The sequence below is a fragment of the Danio rerio genome, chromosome 1, assembly GCF_052040795.2.
Source record: "Danio rerio strain M-AB ecotype USA chromosome 1, GRCz13ab, whole genome shotgun sequence".
NCBI classification, from domain to species: Eukaryota; Metazoa; Chordata; class Actinopteri; order Cypriniformes; family Danionidae; genus Danio; species Danio rerio.
The window spans coordinates 61,773,851-61,797,500 of NC_141021.1; the positions used below are offsets into that span (position 1 = coordinate 61,773,851).

General features: G+C 41.8%; 2 protein-coding genes across 3 annotated transcripts in view; both read right to left on the reverse strand.

Annotated features, from left to right (window-relative positions):
- The window catches only part of mslnb (mesothelin b), a 52,287-nt gene extending 33,686 nt beyond the window's left edge, over positions 1-18,601 (reverse strand). For both annotated transcript variants that reach the window (XR_015477052.1, XM_087237788.1), the window contains exons 1-35: positions 18,574-18,601; positions 14,899-14,986; positions 14,402-14,432; positions 12,884-12,929; positions 10,438-10,557; positions 10,143-10,321; positions 9,960-10,063; positions 9,765-9,877; positions 8,016-8,223; positions 7,048-7,118; positions 6,723-6,967; positions 6,544-6,628; positions 6,312-6,455; positions 5,620-5,822; positions 5,445-5,548; positions 5,251-5,360; positions 4,954-5,130; positions 4,844-4,875; positions 4,670-4,761; positions 4,439-4,461; positions 4,316-4,337; positions 4,202-4,229; positions 4,038-4,113; positions 3,736-3,894; positions 3,433-3,644; positions 3,255-3,343; positions 2,985-3,103; positions 2,724-2,897; positions 2,413-2,444; positions 2,225-2,322; positions 2,111-2,136; positions 1,939-1,960; positions 528-555; positions 374-449; positions 72-230 (exon numbers count right to left, since the gene is read on the reverse strand). Coding sequence is in view for 1 of the 2 variants with exons in the window: in XM_087237788.1 (XP_087093914.1) it covers positions 72-230; positions 374-449; positions 528-555; positions 1,939-1,960; positions 2,111-2,136; positions 2,225-2,322; positions 2,413-2,444; positions 2,724-2,897; positions 2,985-3,103; positions 3,255-3,343; positions 3,433-3,644; positions 3,736-3,894; positions 4,038-4,113; positions 4,202-4,229; positions 4,316-4,337; positions 4,439-4,461; positions 4,670-4,761; positions 4,844-4,875; positions 4,954-5,130; positions 5,251-5,360; positions 5,445-5,548; positions 5,620-5,822; positions 6,312-6,455; positions 6,544-6,628; positions 6,723-6,967; positions 7,048-7,118; positions 8,016-8,223; positions 9,765-9,877; positions 9,960-10,063; positions 10,143-10,321; positions 10,438-10,557; positions 12,884-12,929; positions 14,402-14,432; positions 14,899-14,944 (3,453 nt within the window). In the remaining variant the exon portion in view is untranslated. The remainder of the gene's footprint in view (positions 1-71; positions 231-373; positions 450-527; positions 556-1,938; positions 1,961-2,110; positions 2,137-2,224; positions 2,323-2,412; positions 2,445-2,723; positions 2,898-2,984; positions 3,104-3,254; positions 3,344-3,432; positions 3,645-3,735; positions 3,895-4,037; positions 4,114-4,201; positions 4,230-4,315; positions 4,338-4,438; positions 4,462-4,669; positions 4,762-4,843; positions 4,876-4,953; positions 5,131-5,250; positions 5,361-5,444; positions 5,549-5,619; positions 5,823-6,311; positions 6,456-6,543; positions 6,629-6,722; positions 6,968-7,047; positions 7,119-8,015; positions 8,224-9,764; positions 9,878-9,959; positions 10,064-10,142; positions 10,322-10,437; positions 10,558-12,883; positions 12,930-14,401; positions 14,433-14,898; positions 14,987-18,573) is intronic.
- A 4,448-nt stretch (positions 18,602-23,049) lies between these two features.
- LOC100330916 (uncharacterized) overlaps positions 23,050-23,650 on the reverse strand; it is a 109,972-nt gene continuing 109,371 nt past the window's right edge. Inside the window, 2 exon segments of the mRNA NM_001442874.1 lie at positions 23,050-23,295; positions 23,330-23,523. Coding sequence (NP_001429803.1) covers positions 23,450-23,523 — 74 coding nt within the window. The 3' untranslated portion in view covers positions 23,050-23,295; positions 23,330-23,449.

Sequence of the window (23,650 nt, forward strand, 5' to 3'; positions counted from 1 at the left end):
AGGGGTTACTGTCACATTCCCAGTCAGGGTCCCAGTAAACACTGGAGGAGAGCTGTACAGGGCTCATTTACCGTATTTGCTGCTGCGCTGGAGAAGATGGCGAGGGCTCTATCCAGAAGGTGATCGGCTTTGGTGAAGAGCAGCTTCCAGATCTCCGTGGAGTAACTGCTGTTGCCGGACAGCTGACAGGTCAGGAGGTCAGCCAGATCCTCAGCCGTGAGGCCTGTGAGCTGCAAACACAAGACACCTGATCAGTGGACGTCACCGCTGAGGGAACACCACAGAGACTGCAGACACTGCTGGAGCAACGAGCATTCCCAGAAGGTCATCAGTGTCAACTCAGCTTCTGATTGGGAATTTTCCATCTTCTTACCGAAGAACAAGCGTACTGCTGCAGGTTGACTTGACAGGGGGCGCTGGCGAGAGCCGCAGACAGGAGAGTCTCATTACTGTGGGAAACATCAGAGTTTAGCGTCTCATAGATGCTGCCACTGTGTCAAAGTGCAGAAGAGAGTATTTGCTCATACCTGACGACTCCTGAACAAACGCTGGTAACTGGTGAAATCATAGAGAACATTGGTCAGTGTTTGGGATTTGCATTTCAGATTCAACACAACAGCCGTAAACCACAGAGTAAACAGGACTGAAGGAAACACTTGAGCGTTAAAGCTGATTCACTTGCTGACAGGTTCAGTTTCTTGTTGACTACAGGGCATTACTCTTACATTCCTCGCTCCAACAACCTCCAGATTTACATGGGAACAATTCAACAGGTGACAAAGGGTTCGGTGTTTGCAGGGTTAAGGTTGAGGCAAAACAGTTCAGTTACAGCCCTGGGCAGTGATCGGGGAGAGATGCTGACTCTTCAGTCTCCTTCAGCACTGTTTGGGCTGTCAGTGCCCATGAACAACATTCAGTGCTGAGCAATTCACTAGCCGGGTCAAGTCCAGTAGTTTGCTTGAATATTGGGCTTGACCTATTAGAAATGGATCAATGTCTATAATTGACTCAATATCATGTGAAGACTATTGAAAGCTTTTCACTTGATTCAGTTTCTTCAGTAACAGTCAGCATCATAATGAGGCGAGCACTCAAGGTTGCTGACAGCTTCATCATGTAATGTAATGTGTATATTTATATAGCGCATTTATTGTGTATGGCCATACACCCAAAGCACTTCACAATCATGAGGGGAGTATCTTTACACCACCACCAGTGTGCAGCATTCACTTGGATGATGCGACGGCAGCCACAGGACAATGGCGCCAGTGCGCTCACCACACACCAGCTATTGGTGGAGTGAAGAGACAGTGATAGAGCCAATTCAGTGGATGGGGATGATTAAGAGGCCATAATGGGTAAGGGCCTATTGAGGGACTTTGGCGAGGACACCGGGGTTACACCCTAGTCTTTACGAGAAGTGCCATGGGATTTTTAATGACCACAGAGTCAGGACCTCGGTTTAACGTCTCATTCGAAAGACGGCGCCCACTGACAGTGTAGAGTCCCCTTCACTTTTACTGGGGCGTTAGGACTCACACAGACCACAGGTTGAGCGCCCCCTGCTGGCCTCTCTAACACCACTTCCAACAGCAACCTAGCTTTCCTGTTTGGTCTCCCATCCAGGTACTGACCAGGCTCAGCCCTGCTTAGCTTCAGTGTGTAACCAGTCTTGGGCTGCAGGGTGATCTGGCTGTGGCTGTCATCATTTTAACTATTTAAAGTTTTTGTCTGGATGGGGCTCTAACGTGGCCTATGGATCTTTACAGATAAGGGAGGTCAGCGTAGCACACTCAGTAGGGTGGACATGAGTAACAGTGGCCTCATTGCCTATGGAGACTGGCTAGTGTGCAGAGGCGGCTTCAGCTTTTCCCAACATTCATTCACACACTGACTAGATCAAGGTCAGAAACAAGCTTATTGCATGACTGCACTTACCATTCAGAGGAGTGAACAGACACTAAAAACACATGGAAAAGACAGGACTAATTAAACAACAACCTCCAAAAGCAATGTTTGATTGTATTTGAGAGAAACGAGAGGAACGTGAGTCATGGTGAGAAGCCTCATAAGATAGAGAAAGACTGAGTTAAAAAGGAAAAACTCTTACTGTTGGCAGTGGAGGAAGCGGGCAGCCTAAGAATAAGACACACAGTAAATCAGTAGATTTAGCAGAAATAATGTCAATAGTGTTGATCCTGAAGGCACAAAGCCTGAGATTCACCTCTGGCTCCAGTCTGCTTGAGTTCTTCAGTTGTGTGGTAAACCAGAGTCGCCATGTTTGTAGACAGGGAAGGTAAAGCCTGAAACAGCCTCTCAAATCTGACAAACACAGACAGAATTAGAGGAGATTTCAGCACAAGAGACAGCAGAGACTCAGTGACGTGTCAACAGAGACTCGAGTACACTTACATCAGTGTGTAGGAGCTGCACGGGACAGACACCTGTGAAAACACAAACACACATCAGCGCCATCACTGCAAATCTCCTTCAACAACTCTCCTGTCTGTCCACTGCACATTTACTCTACAGTCTCTTTCCAGACAAACTCATGTACAGGTGAAACCCGCAGACTCCAGACCATACTGAGCAGCCGTGCTGTCAGCTATTCTGATGCTCACTGTTCGCAAAAACCCCTTTCTAAGTGTTCACCCACAGCTCCTAACAGTGACGTGTGTTTGGGTTTGGAGTTCAGCAGAAGGAAACGCCAGAGTAAGCTTTACCTTCCCTGAAATCAAGAGCAGGTCTTGAAGAACAGCGGGAAGTCCTCGTTCCTCAGGAGACACCAGCAGATAATCAAATAGCGTAGTGATGACCACACTCTGTGGAAGACCAGGCAGACCTTCAGCCATCAGATCAGCCATCTGACCTGGAGACAGATCTACCAGACTCTCCAGCTGAAGACACACAGCAGAACAAGAACATCACAATCAAAGAGAACTGATGCTGGAGATGGAGACTGAAGATCACATGTGGAGACCCACCGGACTGAACTTTCCGTTGATGGAGAGCAGAACTGAGAGACTGACAAACTTAGAGAACGAGCCAAAGTTCCTCTGTAGCCACTCTGAGCTGCTGTTAGCCGAGGACACACAGCCTGCGTCTGCACACACACACACACACACACACACACACACACACACACACACACACACACACACACACACACACACACACACACACACACACAGTAAAGTCTCCTTCATGTACGTGAGTGGTCTCCTGCCTGAAACCTCCTCAATCTTCTGCCTCACCTGTCGTGTTGCTCCTGAGGAAGGGCAAGATGAAGAACTCCACCATGTTTGTTCCTTGCGTCTCACTGACCAGCGGGAAGTCTGTGAGTCTGAGGAAGGGTGTGAAATAGCACTGATCAAAACATCTGTTCAACACACTCACAGTCCTGAGCTAACGCTGAGGAAAGGCTGTTCTTACATGAGCTGGTAAGTTTGGCAGGTGAGGTTTCTGCTGCTGGCGCACTGCAGTAGGGATGGAGACGCAGACGGTAAAAGCGGCTTGAGGGTTTGACTGAACAGTGTGCTGATGACGGAAGCGTTTCTCCATTGCTCATCACTGACGCTCTGCAGTCTCAGCTCCCACACTACATCCAGCGCATTGGACAGGGCGTCGCTGCTGATTGGCTGAGACTGATGGAGTAATGAGGGGGAGGGGTTACTGTCACATTCCCAGTCAGGGTCCCAGTAAACACTGGAGGAGAGCTGTACAGGGCTCATTTACCGTATTTGCTGCTGCGCTGGAGAAGATGGCGAGGGCTCTATCCAGAAGGTGATCGGCTTTGGTGAAGAGCAGCTTCCAGATCTCCGTGGAGTAACTGCTGTTGCCGGACAGCTGACAGGTCAGGAGGTCAGCCAGATCCTCAGCCGTGAGGCCTGTGAGCTGCAAACACAAGACACCTGATCAGTGGACGTCACCGCTGAGGGAACACCACAGAGACTGCAGACACTGCTGGAGCAACGAGCATTCCCAGAAGGTCATCAGTGTCAACTCAGCTTCTGATTGGGAATTTTCCATCTTCTTACCGAAGAACAAGCGTACTGCTGCAGGTTGACTTGACAGGGGGCGCTGGCGAGAGCCGCAGACAGGAGAGTCTCATTACTGTGGGGCAGATGAACTTCTCTCAGGATGACTGATTTACGTGGCAAACATTTTTTACAGTCATTGAAAAGCCAAAAATAAACACTACCTGCTGATTCCGTCACAAATTGAAGTTTCTGAGAAAGAAAAATCAGTGCTTGATGAGTCAGCACATGTTTAAATGCACACTTCTGTATGTTGTGGGATAATCAATCAGACTTACCATTGATTGGAGTTGAAATACACTGAAGAAGACATGAACATAGATTATTAAGAGTTTATTAATTACTTGTGCCTTTTGTTTGTGAAATTTTCCACCCATGAGATTAAAACTGTTGTTTCTTACCATAACATGTGGGGGGAAACACTCTGTTAAAAACAGAAGAGTAAAATCTCATTAAAATAGCTTTAAATGTCTGTCAATCTTAGAGACAAAACTGTTAAAAAATTTCAGAAATTGCTTGATCAAAGGTGTAGTTTGCTTTATTTGTGGTTGTGTGTGTATGTGTGTGTGTGTGTGTGTGTGTGTGTGGGAGAGTGTGTGTGAGTGTGTGTGTGTGTGTGTGTGTGTGTGTACCCTCAGGTGCTATTGTTTTCAGCTGATTCATGTCATCTTTGATGGTTTGCATCATGTTTGTAGGAAACACAGATTCCTGCAGCCTCTGAATGCTGAGATTGACAGAGAAATTAAGATAAATATGGGTGAACTCCTGACTGAAGGAGCTCAGAAACAGTGTTTAAGAGCACTTACATCTGCTGGTATGATGCACACTCCAAACCCATCTGAAATCAAAACAGAATTCAGCAAACAGTTAGCTGTATACCTGCCGCACAGGCAGTGTTTCGCAGAAATGCTGTTACCTCATCAGCGAGCACAATGAGATACTGAAGGATCTCAAGCAGACCACGGTCCTCAGGAGAGATTAGCAGGTAATCAAAAACCGTGGTAATGACGACACTTTTCTCTGGGAGACCTGCGAAGGTCCCAACTATCAGTTCAGCTGTCTGGTTAGGGGAGAGAACCAGCAGCGCATCTATCTGAAATACACAACCAACACATTTCACTTACAAAGAGAAATACAATGCAAGAAGCATACGACAATGCCAAGAACAGAGCTCAGTGTTTGTTTTAGAACAGTGGGAATGTAGGAAACCCACAGCGTTGAAGGCTTGGTTCAGCTGGTACATTTCACTCAGTGTGGCAAAATGTGAAAAATCCCCAAGATTCAGAATGATCCAGACACTGCTGTTCTCAGCGGGACAGCCACCTGGAAACAGATCAATATTGTATTTTAATGATGAATGGATAGGTGGATGAATGGTCAGGCAGATGCTTAGAAAGACAGATGTACCTGAAGCATTCTGGTGGCTCAGGAAGGATGAGATGAAATACTGATAAACATTCTGCGCACCTTCATCTGACATCAGAAGTCTGTCGTGACTGAGACCTGAAACACTGAAAGAACACGCCGAAAGTCAGGACGGATTAAAGTGTACAGTAGATGAGAATGTCTGCGGTGGACATACAGAATCTGGAAGGTTTGACAGCTGAACTCTTTATAACTGAGGCATGCGAGATATTCTGGAGTCAGCATGTTGAGCAGAGGCTTCAGCTTGACTTGGAACCATAACTCCACAAACGCCTCGTCCTGCAGGTTGCTGATGGGGAAGGCGTCCGCGGAGATCTGGCCCACGATGTCACTGAAGGGGGAACTCTGGGAACTGAAGTTCTGTGGCAGAAGAGAAAATGAAGAAGAGAAAATGTTTAATATACTCTTCTCCAAGTTTACTTCAGAATAACAAACTCTGAAGACCATCAGAACACAGAACGCATGCGCTGAGAAATGAGATGCTGCAGTCATCTTGATGGTCACATGTCCTTCATATGCTTTAACAGATTTTTTTCTAAATTACAACATTTATATACCTATTTATTTATTTATTACCTATTTCAATATATAAAACTACACAAAAAAGGAAAAGAGTTTCTTCTTCAAATCTCTAAACGTCAGTAATTATAGCCACATGAAGAGCATTATTCTATCCTCCATTTAGCCCATGTGATGTCTGGGTCAGAATCTGCATTCGATGCATCCTCAATCAAGTGAACACGTCCAGGTTCTGTCACACGTCCTCTGTTCTTGTAGTATTAGAACTGAAGTTTGTCGTATATTGAGAAACAGACTAGGGCAAGCAGTGTGAACCGTGTGTGTCCTCACAGTGGTGGAGAGCTGCTGCAGAAGAGCATCCAGGTTCTGGGACAGATGCAGGAGGACGTTGGAGAGTGTCTCCTCGTTCAGCGTGAGGTTCGAGCCCGATGCACAGTGCAGGACTGTGGCCACATGCTCCACCAGGTCCGTCAGCTAGACAGATGTGTAAACACGTATGATATGAGGACATGATGTCATTCAGATGGAGAAGATGATGGGAATCACGGATACGGTGTCTTACCCCACATGTTCTGTTGTCAATAAATACACTGCAAATGTCTTGAGTTTCATTCTGGGCTCCAGACCCCGTCCCTGTCTCAATGTAGCTGCCGAACAAAACGAAGAGGTTTAAAGTGAATCAGTGTGGTTGAGTTCCTCCGCCAGTGGACAACTGTGGGAATACTAGCATGAAAAACTCACAACAGGTTATGGAAGACAGTGGTGAGGTTAGGATAGATTTCTATCTGCTCTTGAGGAAGGAATCGCCGCAGTATTGGAGAAACCACATGTGTGTACCAGTCATGAACGTTCATGGGGTCAAAAGCGACTGGATCCTGCTGCTGCTGCTGGGTGTAGCTCTGCTTGAATGGGGCGGCCATCTCTGCTAGCGTCAGGTTCATTATGGCCTGCACCAGCGTGGCGCTCCGCATGCTGCTCAAGTTTGGCTTTAGGAGGAGAGAACAGCAGAGTTAAAGAGATGGAGTTCAGGTCTGTAAAGCCCTGCTGATGGCATGTGTTTGCTTACCTGCCGTGTCAAGGACACAAACTGTTTGACGAAACTCCCGACAGGTCTAAATGCTGTCATGAAGTCGTTCACTGCCTGGAGACACACGTCAAGACCAGATTAAACAGAAGGATCTCTGGAGATCAGCAAGTTACCTGCTTGTTTACTCAGATGCACCAGACCACTTTTACTGCAGGCTTTAGCTTAAACCTGAACCTGCCTCACCAGCCTTCAGCTTTACAGTAATCCTGAAGACTTTGGTTTAGATGCAGATTTGTTGCATGTCAAGATTTTGCCAACTATGATGCGATCCTGGATTAACATCTATGTTGATCCTGAAACTCAATTTCTGTTAGAAATCCATACCTGTTCCCTACCTCTAAACCCAACCATAACTGTAGATTATTCCCACAATCAGAGGGCAATAATAGTTAAACAACAATCATGTAGAAGTGCAAAAACTGTAAGCCTAAACTGAACATAAACACTAAACGCATCCCCTAATTCTAGCTTAATTCTAGAATGTTGTTCCATCATCAGTAGAGATGTTAATCCAGGATCATATCCTACTTAGTAAAATCAGGTTGGTGTAGGTTTGTATATTTAGCATTAGAGTCAAACTCTGCAGGAAGTTTATCTCAAGAACCAGCCCAGCTAACAAGGAACATTCTCAGAACATTCAGTAATATTCCTTATGAATATTACCTTAAATAATAATGTAATAATGTAATTATGTATTCAAATAATGTTCTGAAACAACTGAAAACTGAAATATTATTCTGGGAACATTAAAACAACATGAGACATAATGAGAAATAATGTTCTTTTACACAAACATGAACATATAAAAACTGGACATGTTGAACATTGAAGAAGATTTTAACAATTGCATCTTCATAGCTTAATGAGAATGATATGGGAATGCTTCTATAACCTAAAATGTTCGCTGTGAGAGTTGCCCACATCTGATGCTCATCTTTGACTTCTACTTGCCTGTCCGAGGGGGTCTTGTGCTGAGGAGGTGCTCATGTAAAGTGTTGTGCCGTTATTTGAAGGCCATGGATTCCCGGAGGGCATCACAGAAGACATCAAGCTCTGAAACACCAGGCCGAGGGAACTGTTGGTCAAACCCATCACCTCTGGATAAAGGAGAAGCTCTGCCTTCTGTTCTGGACTCAAGAGGTGCAAAACTTCCAGCTGCCGAAACACAGAAGAACTTCAGAACATCTCCAGACATCAGCACACTTCCGTGGGGAAAGAATGTAGGTAAAGCAGTGTTGCAAAACAATACAAGGCCAGACCTGGACTCTAAACCTTTAAGTCTTAATATCTGGAAAATACAGTTCTTACTTGAGCCAGAGTTTGGGCTTTTAGTACTGGAGAACTACAAAACTGTCTGGGTTATACTGAAGCTGTACGTCCATCATAGCCGGCAGCTCGCTCTCTGCAACTCTCACATGATCGCCCACTGAAGCTAAGCAGGGCTGCACCCGATCACTACCTGGATGGGAGACCACATGGAGAAGCTATATTGCTGTCAAAAGTGGTGTTAGTGAGGCCAGCAGGGGGCGGCTAACCTGCGGTCTGTGTGGGTCCTAATGCCCCAGTATAGTGACGGGGACTCTATTCTGCAACATTGAGCGCCGTCTTTTGGATAAGAAGTTAAACCGAGGTCCCGACTCTCTGTGGTCGCAGGATGTCCTTCGAAAAGAGTAGGGGTTTAACCCTGGCATCCTGGCCAAATCTGCCCACTGGCCTCTGTCCATAATGGCCTCCTCACCCTCCCCATATCAGACTTGGCTTCATCACTCTGTCTCCTCTCCACCAATCAGCTGCTGTGTGGTGTGAGGTGGATGCTGCACACTGGTGGTGGATGAGGAGTTTCCCCCAATGTGTAAAGCGCTTTGAGTGCCCAGAAAAGCGCTATATAAATGTAAGGAATTATTATTATTATTATTATTATTACTATTATTATCCTGCACTATAATGAATGACTGAAATGTAGCACTAGTGCAGAGTTCAGTATTTGGACTGCTGTGGTAGAGTTACTTTCCAACCCTGACCTTGCATTTATAATCTACACCAGGGGTGACCAACCCTGTTCCTGGAGATCTCAGTTGCAACCCATATCAAACACACCTGCCTGTAATTATCACGTGCTGTTCAGGTCCTAATTGGTTCAGGTGTGTTTGATCAGGGTTGGAGCTGAACTTTGCAGGAAGGTCGATCTCCAGGAGCATAGTTGAGCACCACTGATCTACACAGACGCAGCTCTACAATTGTGCAACACAGACTAATTACACATTTTTCTGTGAAAGTTCAAAAATGTACTTTTGACTGCAGGTTCCAGGTAAAATGAATGCTCCCGGGTAGCATAGCACTCACGACTCAGTGCATGTTTCTCTTACATGTGCAATTGAAAACACTCTTGTTTGGGTTTATGGACAGGTTTGGTCAGGGGTTCACTAGGTGATCTTTACAAAAAGCATCGCCTTCTTTAAATGTAAATGTAAATGTAAAAGAAGGATATGCAACAAAACATACACCATGTAAAGTCCTTCAGATTAGCAGTAATGCAGACAGCGCCCTCTAGTGGATTTGTCAATGCGCTACAAATTATACCCGGAGCAACATGTCTATGTTTTGCAGAAGTGTAGGCTGAAGCATGTGTTTCCCATGAGCCTGGCCTTGATGTGTGTGGTCAAACTCCACACTGGATTAAAAACACGTCCTCATACCCCGCTGAAGAGCAGGTTGATGGATGAGAAGTCTTTCACTTGAGCCATCACAGAGAAGGAGCCAAAGTTCTTCATGAGCCAGTCTTCGGTGCTGGCTTCTGGATCAACACAACCTACAAACAACACACAATCACACATCACAAAGCTGTCGCGGACATTTAGAGAACTCACAGCACGATCGGCCTGAGCTGTCACCTGAGGACGTGTTCCTGGAGAGGAACGGGTACATGAAGAAAGAATAGATCCACTTCTGCCTCACCGGATCCAGACTGGAGAAATGCTGACTTAACTCCTGGACTCTGCACACACGATCAGACACACAATCAAACACAGCCGTGGAGCTCTCCGGATCTCTTGCACGTGTGTGTGTCGGCATACACAGTCTGGTAGGTGCTGCAGCTGAAGTTTCTGTTGCTGAGGCACGTGAGGAGGTTTCTGGAGATGGAGGACAGCAGAGGCGTCAGCTTGATGTCCAGCCACGCCCTGATGCCCAGATCCTCCTCCACACTGAAGCCTCCAGAGAGATCCAGCACTGGCACACCGGACACACTGGATCTCTGCGGGACCGACAGAACCAGAGGAATCAGTGTGTGTGTGTGTGTGTGTGTGTGTGTGTGTGTGTGTGTGTGTGTGTGAGATCAGTGAGTGCAGAATCAGTGTGTGTGCAGCGCACCATGAATGAGTAGATGTCCAGAGCAGCACTGATCAGCTCCTTCAGATTCTGCATGTGTTCTGCTGTGGGTTCTGGAGGGACGCCGGCACACGACAGGAAGCTCTGTGTGGGTCCGTCCATCTGAGACAACACACACACACACACACACACACACACACACACACACACACACACACACACACACACACACACACACACACACATTTAGAGTGTATCCTTTAAGATAAGTAAAAGGTCTCCAGTCCTGCAGACAACACACCTGCAGACGCTTCTGTGTTGTGTAGTATATTGTGTTGCTGTACTAAGATGAAGGAAAGCCTTCACAATATTTCAGATATATTCAACACATCCGGCAGGCGGAATAGTGATGGTGGAATGATGGGTAATTGAGGGAATACATATGTGCGTTGAGGATGTCCATGAGTGCCCTATGAAGGGCTGAATGTCTCTGTGTGATTAGTATAAGGGTCTGGTTTCACAGTAGTCTCGTGTATTCTCAGATTTCTCTTCAGTTGATGCTGGTTTTTCTGCTGCAGAGTATAAAGGTCCCGCGTGTCCTCGCACCCAGCGGACGCTCTGCAAAGCTTTTGTTGTCGTGAATATCTGCGTGTCTGTTATGGTTTGCGTTCATAAGGGAAAGGTGTTATCTTTGGGGATTGTGTTTGCAGGAGAGGCCTGTGCAGTGTGAGTCTCTGAGCTCTTCATCATCATCATCATCATCGAGTCAGCTGTTCTTCTGTAATAGCTCATTTCCACTGGCAGTGCAGTACGCTGTGCTTCATATCAGATTCCACTGTCAAAAGCATCAAAGTAGTGAACTGTATCGCAACACTTTTTTGGGATCGTTTCATTCCTAGCACAACAGTGCTGAGCTCGACTCAGGCTGCGTCTCAAATCACATCCTTCCATAATATACTGTGTGAGAAGTACCTGGCTGATCTACTCCTCCACTTTTAAGCATACAGCTGAAACACAGCTGCTCATATATTGTTGTATCCATGTTGAGCTCTGATAAACAGATCAACCTAGACAATTCCATGTCATTATATTCAAATATTATTATTATTATTGTCATTTTACAGACGTCCCATTAAAGCATCTACAAACTCGTCAATCTGATTCCAGGTAAAAGGTAAACACTGTGGAAGCTGTTCAGTGATTCTCCACTGGGGGCGATCTGAGTGAGCGCGCGCCACTGATGTGTGTTTGATGGTGATACACAGATCGCCCCCCAGTGGACAAACACTGAGTTTGATGATGTAACGAAGCCTCGTTCACTGAAGTCATGTGACCTCGCTAACTCCGAACCACTGATTCAGAACAGGGTTTGGTAAAGGGTTCATGAAGCAGCGTCACTACTGTACTGAGCCTCTCAGTGGACACCAGCGCTCGCTCTCGGGGTTATAGTTGAGCGTTCAACATGTCTGAACTGGTGTTTCATGGTTTAATCATGTGATGGTGATGATACATGTTTACCTGACAAATACACACATATTTAGCTTTCTTGACTTTGTTGCAGAGTGGATCAGACTGGGGGATCAGGAGTAATGGAGCGATCAGCAGGTGATTTCTGGACATTATTGATCCAGCATGACTCTCAGTGACAGACGTCACTATACTGGACACGACACATCAGTCTGAACTGAAGGATCTCAGTCAGATCAGCTCAAAATGCACAGCGGCTCCTCAACAGACATTACCTGAAGCACACTGTGTCCACATCATCAGATATCTGAGCTGTTCATAATCAATACATGTGATCAGCTCTTCTTACAAACACACCTGAAGTGAATGAGCACAGAAACACTGGAGACACAGTAAACCCACACTACTGAGGGAACTCTGATGAAGAAACTGAAGACGAGTGATTAATCTGCGCCCACGCTGCTGGATTCCAGCGACCAGCTGACGACTGCACCCTCAACTGACGCACACACATACACGCACACACACACACACACACTTACAAAACACACTCAACAGACACACACTCAACAGACACTAACTTACTAAACACACTCAATCAACATATACTCAACCAACACACACTTAACTAACGTACACTTAACCAACACATACTTACAAAACACACTTAATCGACACACACTTAGCCGATACACACTTACAAAACAATGCGCACACACACACACACACCCTCTACAGTGTGCTCATTTGCATTTCTGCTCTTCTCAGTCCTATCACACCTGACAAATTGTGTAGAAAAAACAGGGTGTGTGTGTGTGTGTGTGTGTGTGTGTGTGAAGGGTCATGCCGTCTGATCCGTCTGTGAGGCTCAGGTTTGGTCAGTCTTTGTGTTTGTTGGTAATAATGCTTTGTTCATAATAAAATCAAAACAGAGCAGTCTAACAAAGAGCAGTCTAAAAATACACCTGTGTGTGTGTGTGTGTGTGTGTGTGTGTGTGTTTGTGTTTGTGTGTGTACTCACAGTGCATTGTTCTGCAGTAAGGCCAGCTCTCGCTCTACAGGTTTGACTGTGAACAATGGAAACAGATTAATGACGGAGAGGAAGAGAAACGCAGCCAGAGGTCACCAGGATTAATGAAGACATTCAGAACAGCAGGAGCAGGAGGAGGAGGAGGAGGAGGACGCCTTTATTCCACCAGTTTCTGGGGATTATATCATCTCAACATCTGACATGTGGATTAATGACTTACACAAATCAAACTGAAGTCACTGTGATTCAAGAACTTCTCCACTGAACAGACACATAGAGCGAGATCACCGCGCACGTTCAGCTCAGGCTTCAATCAACTTTTCCTTAACGCTGTCAATGAATCCAACAGTTGTGTTGAAATCACTGCAGTTCTTTGTGTTTTAATATAAATCATGCAGAATGAGTCTATTTTCCCACTAAAGCAGGTCACGTTCATCCAGACCACTGAATAAAGGAATGAAGTGAGGAATGAGTTCATCAGAACACATCATGAAGAGGAGCAGAGCACTCGTGTTCTTACTTTATTCAGATATTCTACAGACTCACTCAAAATAATTCAGGAAAACACTGACAGAACTCGCTCTGTGTGTGAAGTGTGCTGTCAATGTGACACGTAATAATGCAGTATATTATTATTATTATTATTATCATCATCATTATTATTATTATTATTATTATTATTATTATTATTATCATTATTATTATTATTATTATTATTATTATCATTATTATTATTATTATTATTATCATCATTATTATTATTAATAATATTAATATTATTATTATCATTATTACTATTATTATAAATATTATTATTATTATTATTATTATTATCATTATTATTATTATTATTATTATTATTATTATTATTATCATTATCATCATCATCATTATTATTGTTATCATTATTATTATTATTATTATTATCATCATTATTATTATTATTATTATTATTATCATTATCATTATCATTATTATTAATATTATTATTATTATTATTATTATTATTATCATTATTATTATTATTATTATTATTATTATTATTATCATTATTATTATTATTATTATTATTATTATTATTATCATTATTATTATTATTATTATTATTATTATTATTACTATTATCATCATTATCATTATCATTATCATTATCATTATCATTATCATTATTATTAATATTATTATTATTATTATTATCATTATTATTATTATTATTATCATTATTATTATTATTATTATTATCATTATTATTAATATTATTATTATTATTATTATCATTATTATTAATATTATTATTATGACTGAGCTACATGAGATGATAACAGAGTTCATCTTTAAACAGAGCTCAAAGGCCCTGTTTGACTCGCATTTAAAGAATCTAAAGAGCATCATGACTATTTTAAGCGGTTGAAGAGTAATGAAATGAAAATACAATGAAATGTGAAATATTTTCAGACAGCAAGTATAGAAACTCAGTCAGTAATAGATGTATTTCAGAAAGTAACTCACCCATCGCTGATCTGCAATGCTGAACTGATGGCTGAAAACACAAACAAACAAACAAACAAACAAACAAACAAACAAACAAACAAACAAACAAACAAACAAACAAACAAACAAACAGGTAAGATTGAAACACAAGAGAACAGTTTAATGTCATTACTCATGACCGCTGTAGACCCCACACTGTGCGAATATCTGCTGATGATCAGCTTCTGTATTGTGTGTGTGCTGTGTGTTTATTAGCGGTGGTGAACTGCATTATAGGATGTTGATCTCTGCTCTGTTCACTTCTGATGTTACAAATTCAACTCCACAATTTATTAAAGAGACTTTATTACTGACATGTTAGTGGTTTAATGTAATGCATAAGAATAATATCTAGAGGAATAAGAATCACAGAACATGTGCTGCTGTTTATTACAAGCTTTCTGTAGTGTGATATATACAACACCAACACACACACACACACACACAATCTGCAGAATGAAGCAGTGTGAACGTACCGAACGCTCCCGCATAGAGGAGCAGGAGAAGAGGAGCAGTCTTCATGAGGACACGTCTGATTCTGGGACCACCAGCATGTGGAATACACTGGAACACACACACACACACACACACACACACACACACACACACACACAGGTCAGTTTTATTTCAACAGCATCCCATGAGTGCTGAGCGACGTGCTCCACACACAGATCAACATACAAGCACCATAAACAGAATCACCATTCCACCTGGAGGAAACCCACGCGAACAGAGGGAGAACATGCAAACTCCACACAGAAACGCCAGCTGACCCAGCCGAGACTCAAACCAGCGACCTTCTTGCTATGAGGCGACAGCACTACCAACTGCGCCACTGCTTCGCCCTATAATAATATAATATAATATTTCCATGTCATGTCTGTTTAAAACATCACCGCTGCTGTACAGTACAGAGTGCAGCGTGTCATTACACAACATCTCTAACACTGATCTAGATTTATTTATATATTTGTGAAATCTGCTGTTATAGAGAGCTGTGGGCATCTACACACACACACACACACACACTCCTCAACGTGACTGTCATTCCACAGAGAGTATGTAAAAACAGCAGTGGTCGAACCGGTCGCACCGCATGATCACATTCAGCCTCGCAAAACACAGCAATTCCAGAGGATGCACACACGCACGCACACACACACACACACATAATAAGATAAAACATGATGATATAACATAATGAAATAATGAAAATAATTAAAAAATAAATGAATAAAACAAAGCAGAATAAAACATGAACCACAAGAAACAACAACATTAGAAAGAGCAATACAAGATCAACAACATCCACAAGAAAACAGACAAGTAAAGGTTTTAAAGATGCCTACAATATAATAATATAATAAAATATAATAATATAATATAATATAATATAATATAATATAATATAATATAATATAATATAATATAATATAATATAATAATATAATATAATATAATATAATATAATATAATATAACATGACATAACATAATAATATAATATAATATAATATAATAATATAATATAATATAATATAACATAACATAACATAACATAACATAACATAACATAACATAACATAACATAACATAACATAATAATATAATATAATATAATATAATATAATATAACATAACATAACATAATAATATAATATAATATAATATAATATAATATAACATAACATAACAATATAATATAATATAATATAATATAATATAATATAATATAATGTAATGTAATGTAATGTAATGTAATGTAATGCAATGCAATATAATATAATATAATATAACATAACATAATAATATAATATAATATAATATAATATAATGTAATATAATATAACATAACATAATAAAAAGATGGTTTAACTGAAACATTAAAGTTGCGTGTGTGTAAATACAGTTGAGGTCAGAATTATTCGCCCCCTTTTTATTTTGGCTAGAATAAAAGCAGTTTTAAATTTTTTAAACACCATTTTAAGGTCAGTATTATTCGCCCCTTTAAGCTATATTTGTTTTCAATAGTCTCCAAAACAAACCATTTTTATACAATAACTTGCCTAATTACCCAAACCTGCCTAGTTACCCTAATTACCCTAATTAATTAAATTAGTGAAGCCTTCAAATGTCACTGTAAGAAGTGTCTTGAAGAATATCTAGTCTAATATTATTTACTGTCATCATGACAAAGGAAATAAATCAGTTATTAGAGATGAGTTATTAACACTATTATGATTAGACATGTGTTGGAGAAATCTGCTCTCTGTTACACAGACATTGGGGAAAAATAAACAGGGGGTGAATAATTCTGACCTCAACTGTACATATATATTTAGTATTTACTTCAGCAATATTATTGAATCATATGCAAATGTAATACTTTGGTTTGGTAGAGATATATATAGAAAGATTTACTTTGTTTTGATTGCACTGTAGACCTGAAAGGCACAGCTCAGCCAGAAATCATCTGCAATATTGATTGATGTGTGTGTGTGTGTGTGTGTGTGTGTGTGCTGATGGACAGCTTTGTGAACAGTTGCTGATGTGTGTTTGAATATAGTGTAAGTGTAGTTTTCACTGTCATGTATAGTTGTGTCTGCAGATTTCTGCTCAGTCAGTATTAATGGATCTTATAGATGTCTAATCAGGCATCTGTAAGCAGCACCAGAGTTTCAGCACTGATGATAATCAGAAATGTTGATCGATCAGCTAATCCTCATATTATACTGATTTCTGCAGTGACGATGCTGGAAATCCCCTGATAAGAACCCGACTTCACAACAACAACACAACAGCCGTACAGTGAGACATCTCTCTGCACCTCGATATTACCTTTAATTAAAGAAGCGCAGCCTTGATGAGCAGAACAGACATCCGCTTCAACCATTCACACATCTTTAATGTCTCCAGATATTTTACAAAGCTTTTCTTATTTAGCATCATGAACACACCGACACAACTCTGACATGCTGTATGATGCATACGACACTTACATTACCCGCTTTCATTGATTTAATTTCTTCTTTACATTCATCACTCAAATTAACATATGCATGAGGCAGACACTCATATGCAAACGAGCTTTACAGCTTTACCAAGGTTTACAGTTTCATCAGTTCAAACGTCTTCATGCTGATGGTAAACACTCATCTGAATATTGCGAGCTCTACATTACACACACACACACACACACACTGTAAACAAGACATCTGTAAATCAGCAGCATCCTGTATTGTGTGATTCATGTCTATATTTGATCATTTTACCCGTTTATTTCTAATTTTGAATGCCATCATGAGGGTTTGATCTTTCTCCTGACAACTTTTAACATTAAACATTTGGAGAAAGTGACTTTTATTAACAATTTTAGGGTTGGGTTATATATTACGCTACAGAAACCTTGTAATAAGCACATGCTCTGTGATTCTACACACTCATTCCTCTAGATATTACTCTTATATTACTTCAAACCACTAACACATCAATAAAAGTCACTTTGTTAACCTGTAGAGCTGAACAGAGCTGAGATCAACATCCCATAATGCAGTTCACCACCGCAAAACAAACACAAAACACACACAATACAGAAGCTGATCATCAGCAGATATTCTCAACACACACACACACACACACACACACACACACACACACACACACACACACACACACACACACACACACACACTCACACACACACACACACACACACACACACACACACACACACACACACACACACACACACACACACACACACACACCCACACACACACACACACACACACACACACACACACACACACACACACACACACTACATTACAGGTGTGAGCAGGTAAACAGACCTGCATTTTCATTTTAATGCTGTAATCACTCAAAACAACCACCATTAGTACATGTTTCTGTCAGAGAGGGCTCTGGGTTTGAGTGAGCTGCTGTGATGGCCCAGTGTTAGTCAATCAAGACGGTGGATTTTACCACACGCTTACAACTATCTACCAAGATCTCACAGAACTAAACATCAAAGGATGCTGAGACCACAATTAAATAATAAAAGACCGTCTCATCAGATTAATGAAACACACACACACACACACACACACACACACACACACACACACACTAAGAAAGGAGCAGAGAGTTTACCTGTCAGGTGAGTTTTACAGGAGCGACTGAAGCAGGTGAGTCTCAGCACCGCGGTAATACACTGACTCCGCCCACACTGAGAGAGAGAGAGAGAGAGAGAGAGAGAGAGAGAGAGAGAGAGAGAGAGAGAGAGAGAGAGAGAGAGGGAGATTTCACAACACTCGCATGATTTCTGAATACACATACAGAAAGGCCGGCTCAGGCTGTGATGTTCACTGTTGATCCTCAGTTGCAGAGCACAAGAGCTCAGTCTGATTAGAAATCCCCAACAGGGAAACCAGCAGCAGTCAGGAACACACGATCATCTGCTGTCATGGCTTTACAGTCAATAAATGTCCTTATAATGGAAGTCAACAGGTGAAAACGTGATGCTGAAACTGACTTCCTCAAAGCCAACGCTGGACTGATCTCTCACAGCACTGACAAACACTGGAAATAAAGCCAGTCCACAGGCACCTTCACTCTGAAAATAACCACACTGTGTGTCTGATTCCCCAAAGCCCTGACATCATGAACTATGATGAAATATTGTAAACACTGCTGGCAGTTTTGATCAGGACTGTGGTGGGAAAACACCATCAATCCAGCTTCATTGAGTGGAGGACGCTCGCTGCCTGCTCAAACCTCTTATTAAATGAGCTGAAGCAGCAGTTCTCCAGGTGCTGATCAAATTAAATTAGTAAAAGCAATATGTAATTTAGTTTCTTCATGTAGCCTCAACACAATTCGATGGTGTGAAGCGAGCGCTGTTACAGTGTGCTGAAGGGTCAGGGTGAACTCCTGCATATAGAGCGGTGTCTGCACCAGCACTCACTCTCTCTCTCCACGCTGTCAGAAACACCACATTACAGCTTCTACACTAGTCCTATTGACATTTTTGTTTTATTATTTATATTTATTTAAATTATAATTATTATATATTTATTTATTATAGCATTTAGGGGACGCGGTGGGCAGTAGGTAGCGCTGTCGCCTCACAGCAAGAAGATCTCTGGTTTGAGTCTCGGCTGGGTCAGTTGGTGTTTCTGTGTGGAGTTTGCATGTTCTCCCCGTGTTGGTGTGGGTTTCCTCCGGGTGCTCCGGTTTCCCCCACAGTCCAAACACATGCGCTATAGGAGAATTGGATAAGCTAAAATTGGTTATAGTAAGTGTGTGTGAATGAGTGTGTGTGGATGTTTCCCAGTGATGGGTTGCGGCTGGAAGGACATCCGCTGTGTAAAACATGTGCTGGATAAGTTGACGGTTCATTCGGCTGTGGCGATCACGGATTAATAAAGGGACTAAGCCGACAAGAAAATAAATGAACTACTTTATCAGCTACAAACACTGCAGCAGTTACACACACACACACACACACACACACACACACACACACACACACACACACACACACACACACACACACACACACACACACACACACACAGAACAGGTTTGTTAAACACACTCTTGTCCAGAAGTCCTTCATGGATCACAGCGCAGCGGCAGGTCCAGTTCATTAATCCTGAATCTCAGAAACTCCTTCCTGCAGTTACCGAGTGAATAATTAACAAGAACAGCAACATCATCACAGGAGATCTCTGAGGAAGAGTGCCGCAACATCACCGCCCCTCACTATTATCCAGCTCATCCATCAAGCTTATCCAGCACGTTTTTACACATCAGATGCTCTTCCAGCCGCAACCCATCTCTGGGAAACATCCACACACACTTATTCACCATGGACAATTTAGCCTACCCAATTCACCTGTACCACATGTGTTTGGACTGAGGGGGAAACCGGAGCACCCGGAGGAAACCCACGCCAACACAGGGAGAACATGCAAACTCCACACAGAAACACCTTTGAAATATGCATGGCTGTACAGACATCGCTAGATGCAGCATCACCACAACAGCTCAGTGCCATATCCTTCAAGAACACTACACTGTTCACTATTAATGACTGCTGGATTTATTAGCCTCAACATGCTGATAATTAATTTGACAGATTTAGCACAGTGCTGAGCTCTCTCTGAACTTTCAGTCTGATGAACGCTGTTGCCCAACCAGATGATGGAACAGTAGAGCGCCCCCACACGGGCTCACAGAGGAGAATTCACTGCGCGCTTTTCCTGCAACTCTCGAACACTTCTGCTGCTCAGATCTTCCTAAATCACTGTGTTTATCCATATTTCAGAATAAACTGATCCTCAATCCCTCATGATCTTGAAGAACACTTCATACTTTAGCTTTTAAACATTTAGAAACATCATCTTTCCTATAATCGTGCTTTTTTGTATTTCCATGTAACCAACTCAAATCAAGTGAGTATCAAATAGTTTTATTCTTCTATGCAATTGACAGTTTTTTCTTGTCTGAATATATGCATTTATATATATATATTTGATGCACAACATTTGGGCATGTAAAATACATTATAGATGTATATTTTTATAATTAGCAGTTATTTTCTGAAAGCGTTGTGTGAAGTTGGCTGACATCACTTGCACGCCAGCTTGTGGTGAAGACAGGAGAGACGCGCCTGGCTATTACCTCATAAGTACTGCATTTCCAATAAAACAAAAGAGGTTCATTTCAAAATTCTTCATAAAATATACCCAGTAAACGGTACTTTACAGTTTATGTACATTTTGTAAGAGTGAAGACGAAACGCTGATTCACATATTTTTTCAATGTGAAAGTACAAAAAACTTTTGGAAAAACTTATATCTCCATATAGGTAACCACATTGCTTCTTCCAGACCCTTTCATCTTCAGGATGTCGTTTGTTATTATGGAGGTGGGGCTGATATATCAGAGAATTACATTATTGACTTTTTTATTTTGTATGGAAAATATTTTATCCATAAACAAAAATTCTCCTGTTCGCAGCCTTCTTTTTCACATTTTTTAATAGAAATTGATGTTTTTATTAAATCTCTTAGATTAGTTAATAATAAGAAAAGTGATAGATTTTTAGTTCTCTATGATAAATATTTTGGAAACAGCACGGATACATAAGTCCTCCTTTCCTCTTGCTGTATTTGTGTTATGTATATGTTTAATTTTATTTATTTATTTATTTTTTCTCCCTTTTGTTTCTTTTTTTATTTAATTGTTAAAGTTTATATTGTTTATCCTGATCTGTTATTGTCATTGTGTTCTTTTGTGTAAATTGTTGAATTTTGTATGTTTGTTATTGAGGTCAATAAAAAAAAAAAAAAAAAAAAAAAGACAGGAGAGACGCATTTTGGCTGTCTTCTAACTTCATCCATCCTATCAGTTCTTCATAAACACATCTCCCAAACTGCTTTGCTGGATTAGTTTACTGACACTGGACTGCTTCATCGCGCCGCGGCCGCACTGGTCTCGTGTCGGTAAAGGGGAGAGACTGTTGCGGTCACTCTGAGGATTCCTGCCGTAACGGACGGGCGCATTTCATCGTCGAGGATTTTCGTGAGAACACACACACTGATTCACATTCATGAACTCCTTTTACATTATTCAAGAGTTAATATTCACATATTGAGATTGGGACGTTTAGACTGTTAAACTTTATTTTATACTTCTGTATAATTCAATTTTGCTTTAAAAAGAGCTGAACTGCTGTGAACACAATATTGCATTTTATTTATTTATTTTAGTTCGTTTTGAACACTTGAGCACGTTTTATCAAGGCTGAAAAGCCGTTCAGACACAGAACAGAACATTCCAACACAGCGAACAAACTGAGAGTATTTTCTTACGGGTGTTTACTTTTATTCGAGCAGTTGGAGATTATAATATGAGTAATATGACAATGATTAAACCCTGAGTGTTCTGCGCATGAGCACCAGGCCTCCGCGTGAGCAGTGAGCGGACTGCGCCATCTAGCGATGGAACTGAGGGTTGCAGCTCTGAATTTGGGTATTTGTGTCTTATTATCACACGCTTGTGCCAGTAAACAACAACAACAAGCAAAATTCACCTCAATACTGACTGGAGATCAGCATGACAACTAAACAAAACCAGGACTTATGAGCCGTTTTCTAAAGAGTGTCTCCATTAACAGAGAAAATACTCTGCTTGAGGAGATGTTTGTGGCCCACAGTCTGAGCCCACACACACACACACACACTCTCTCTCCCACACACACACACTCTCTCTCTCTCTCCCACACACACACACATTCTCTCTCTCTCCCACACACACACACACACACACACACACACACACACACACTCTCTCCCACACACACACACTCTCTCTCTCTCTCCCACACACACACACATTCTCTCTCTCTCCCACACACACACACACACACACACTCTCTCTCTCTCTCCCACACACACACACACACTCTCTCTCTCTCTCCCACACACACTCTCTCTCTCTCTCTCTCTCTCTCTCCCACACACACACACTCTCTCTCCCACACACACACACACACACTCTCTCTCCCACACACACACACACACACACACACGCGGATATAAGAAAGACTAATACAGCTGTGATAATTTGATGCGTTGAGTTTATTGATAGGCATTATTTTACAGTAACAGTGATCTATTAACACAACACTATTATATATAAAGAGAACAACACATGATTCATAACTCAGAACAGGTAAAGCATAAATATTTTACTATTCATCACACAATCATGAAGATGACGATCAAATAAGTTAAGAACAGACGGGAGCTGATTAATGGATCATAATCTGATGACCTGAAGAGCTTCCTCATCCTCACGGTGGATCACAGCGTCTGCTGAACATGTAAATCAGCTGACAGTAGAGCAGCGCTTCTCATTACATTCATTACTGGCTGAATATTAGATTATTACTGATGTTGATTAAAGATTATATGAGTTTATGATAATGGAGGATTAGTGAGATTGATCAGGAATCAGGCTACATCAGAGTGCACATGCAGGAGACCATGAAGAACAGGACTGCTGGAGCGAGACGGAGCGCTGAGGCTGAGCCTGAAACACACACACACACACACACACACACACACACACACACACACACACACACACACACACACACACACACACACAGTCATTAGTGATTGACAGGTCAGTGTGGCTCTGCTGTTGTCAGCTGATC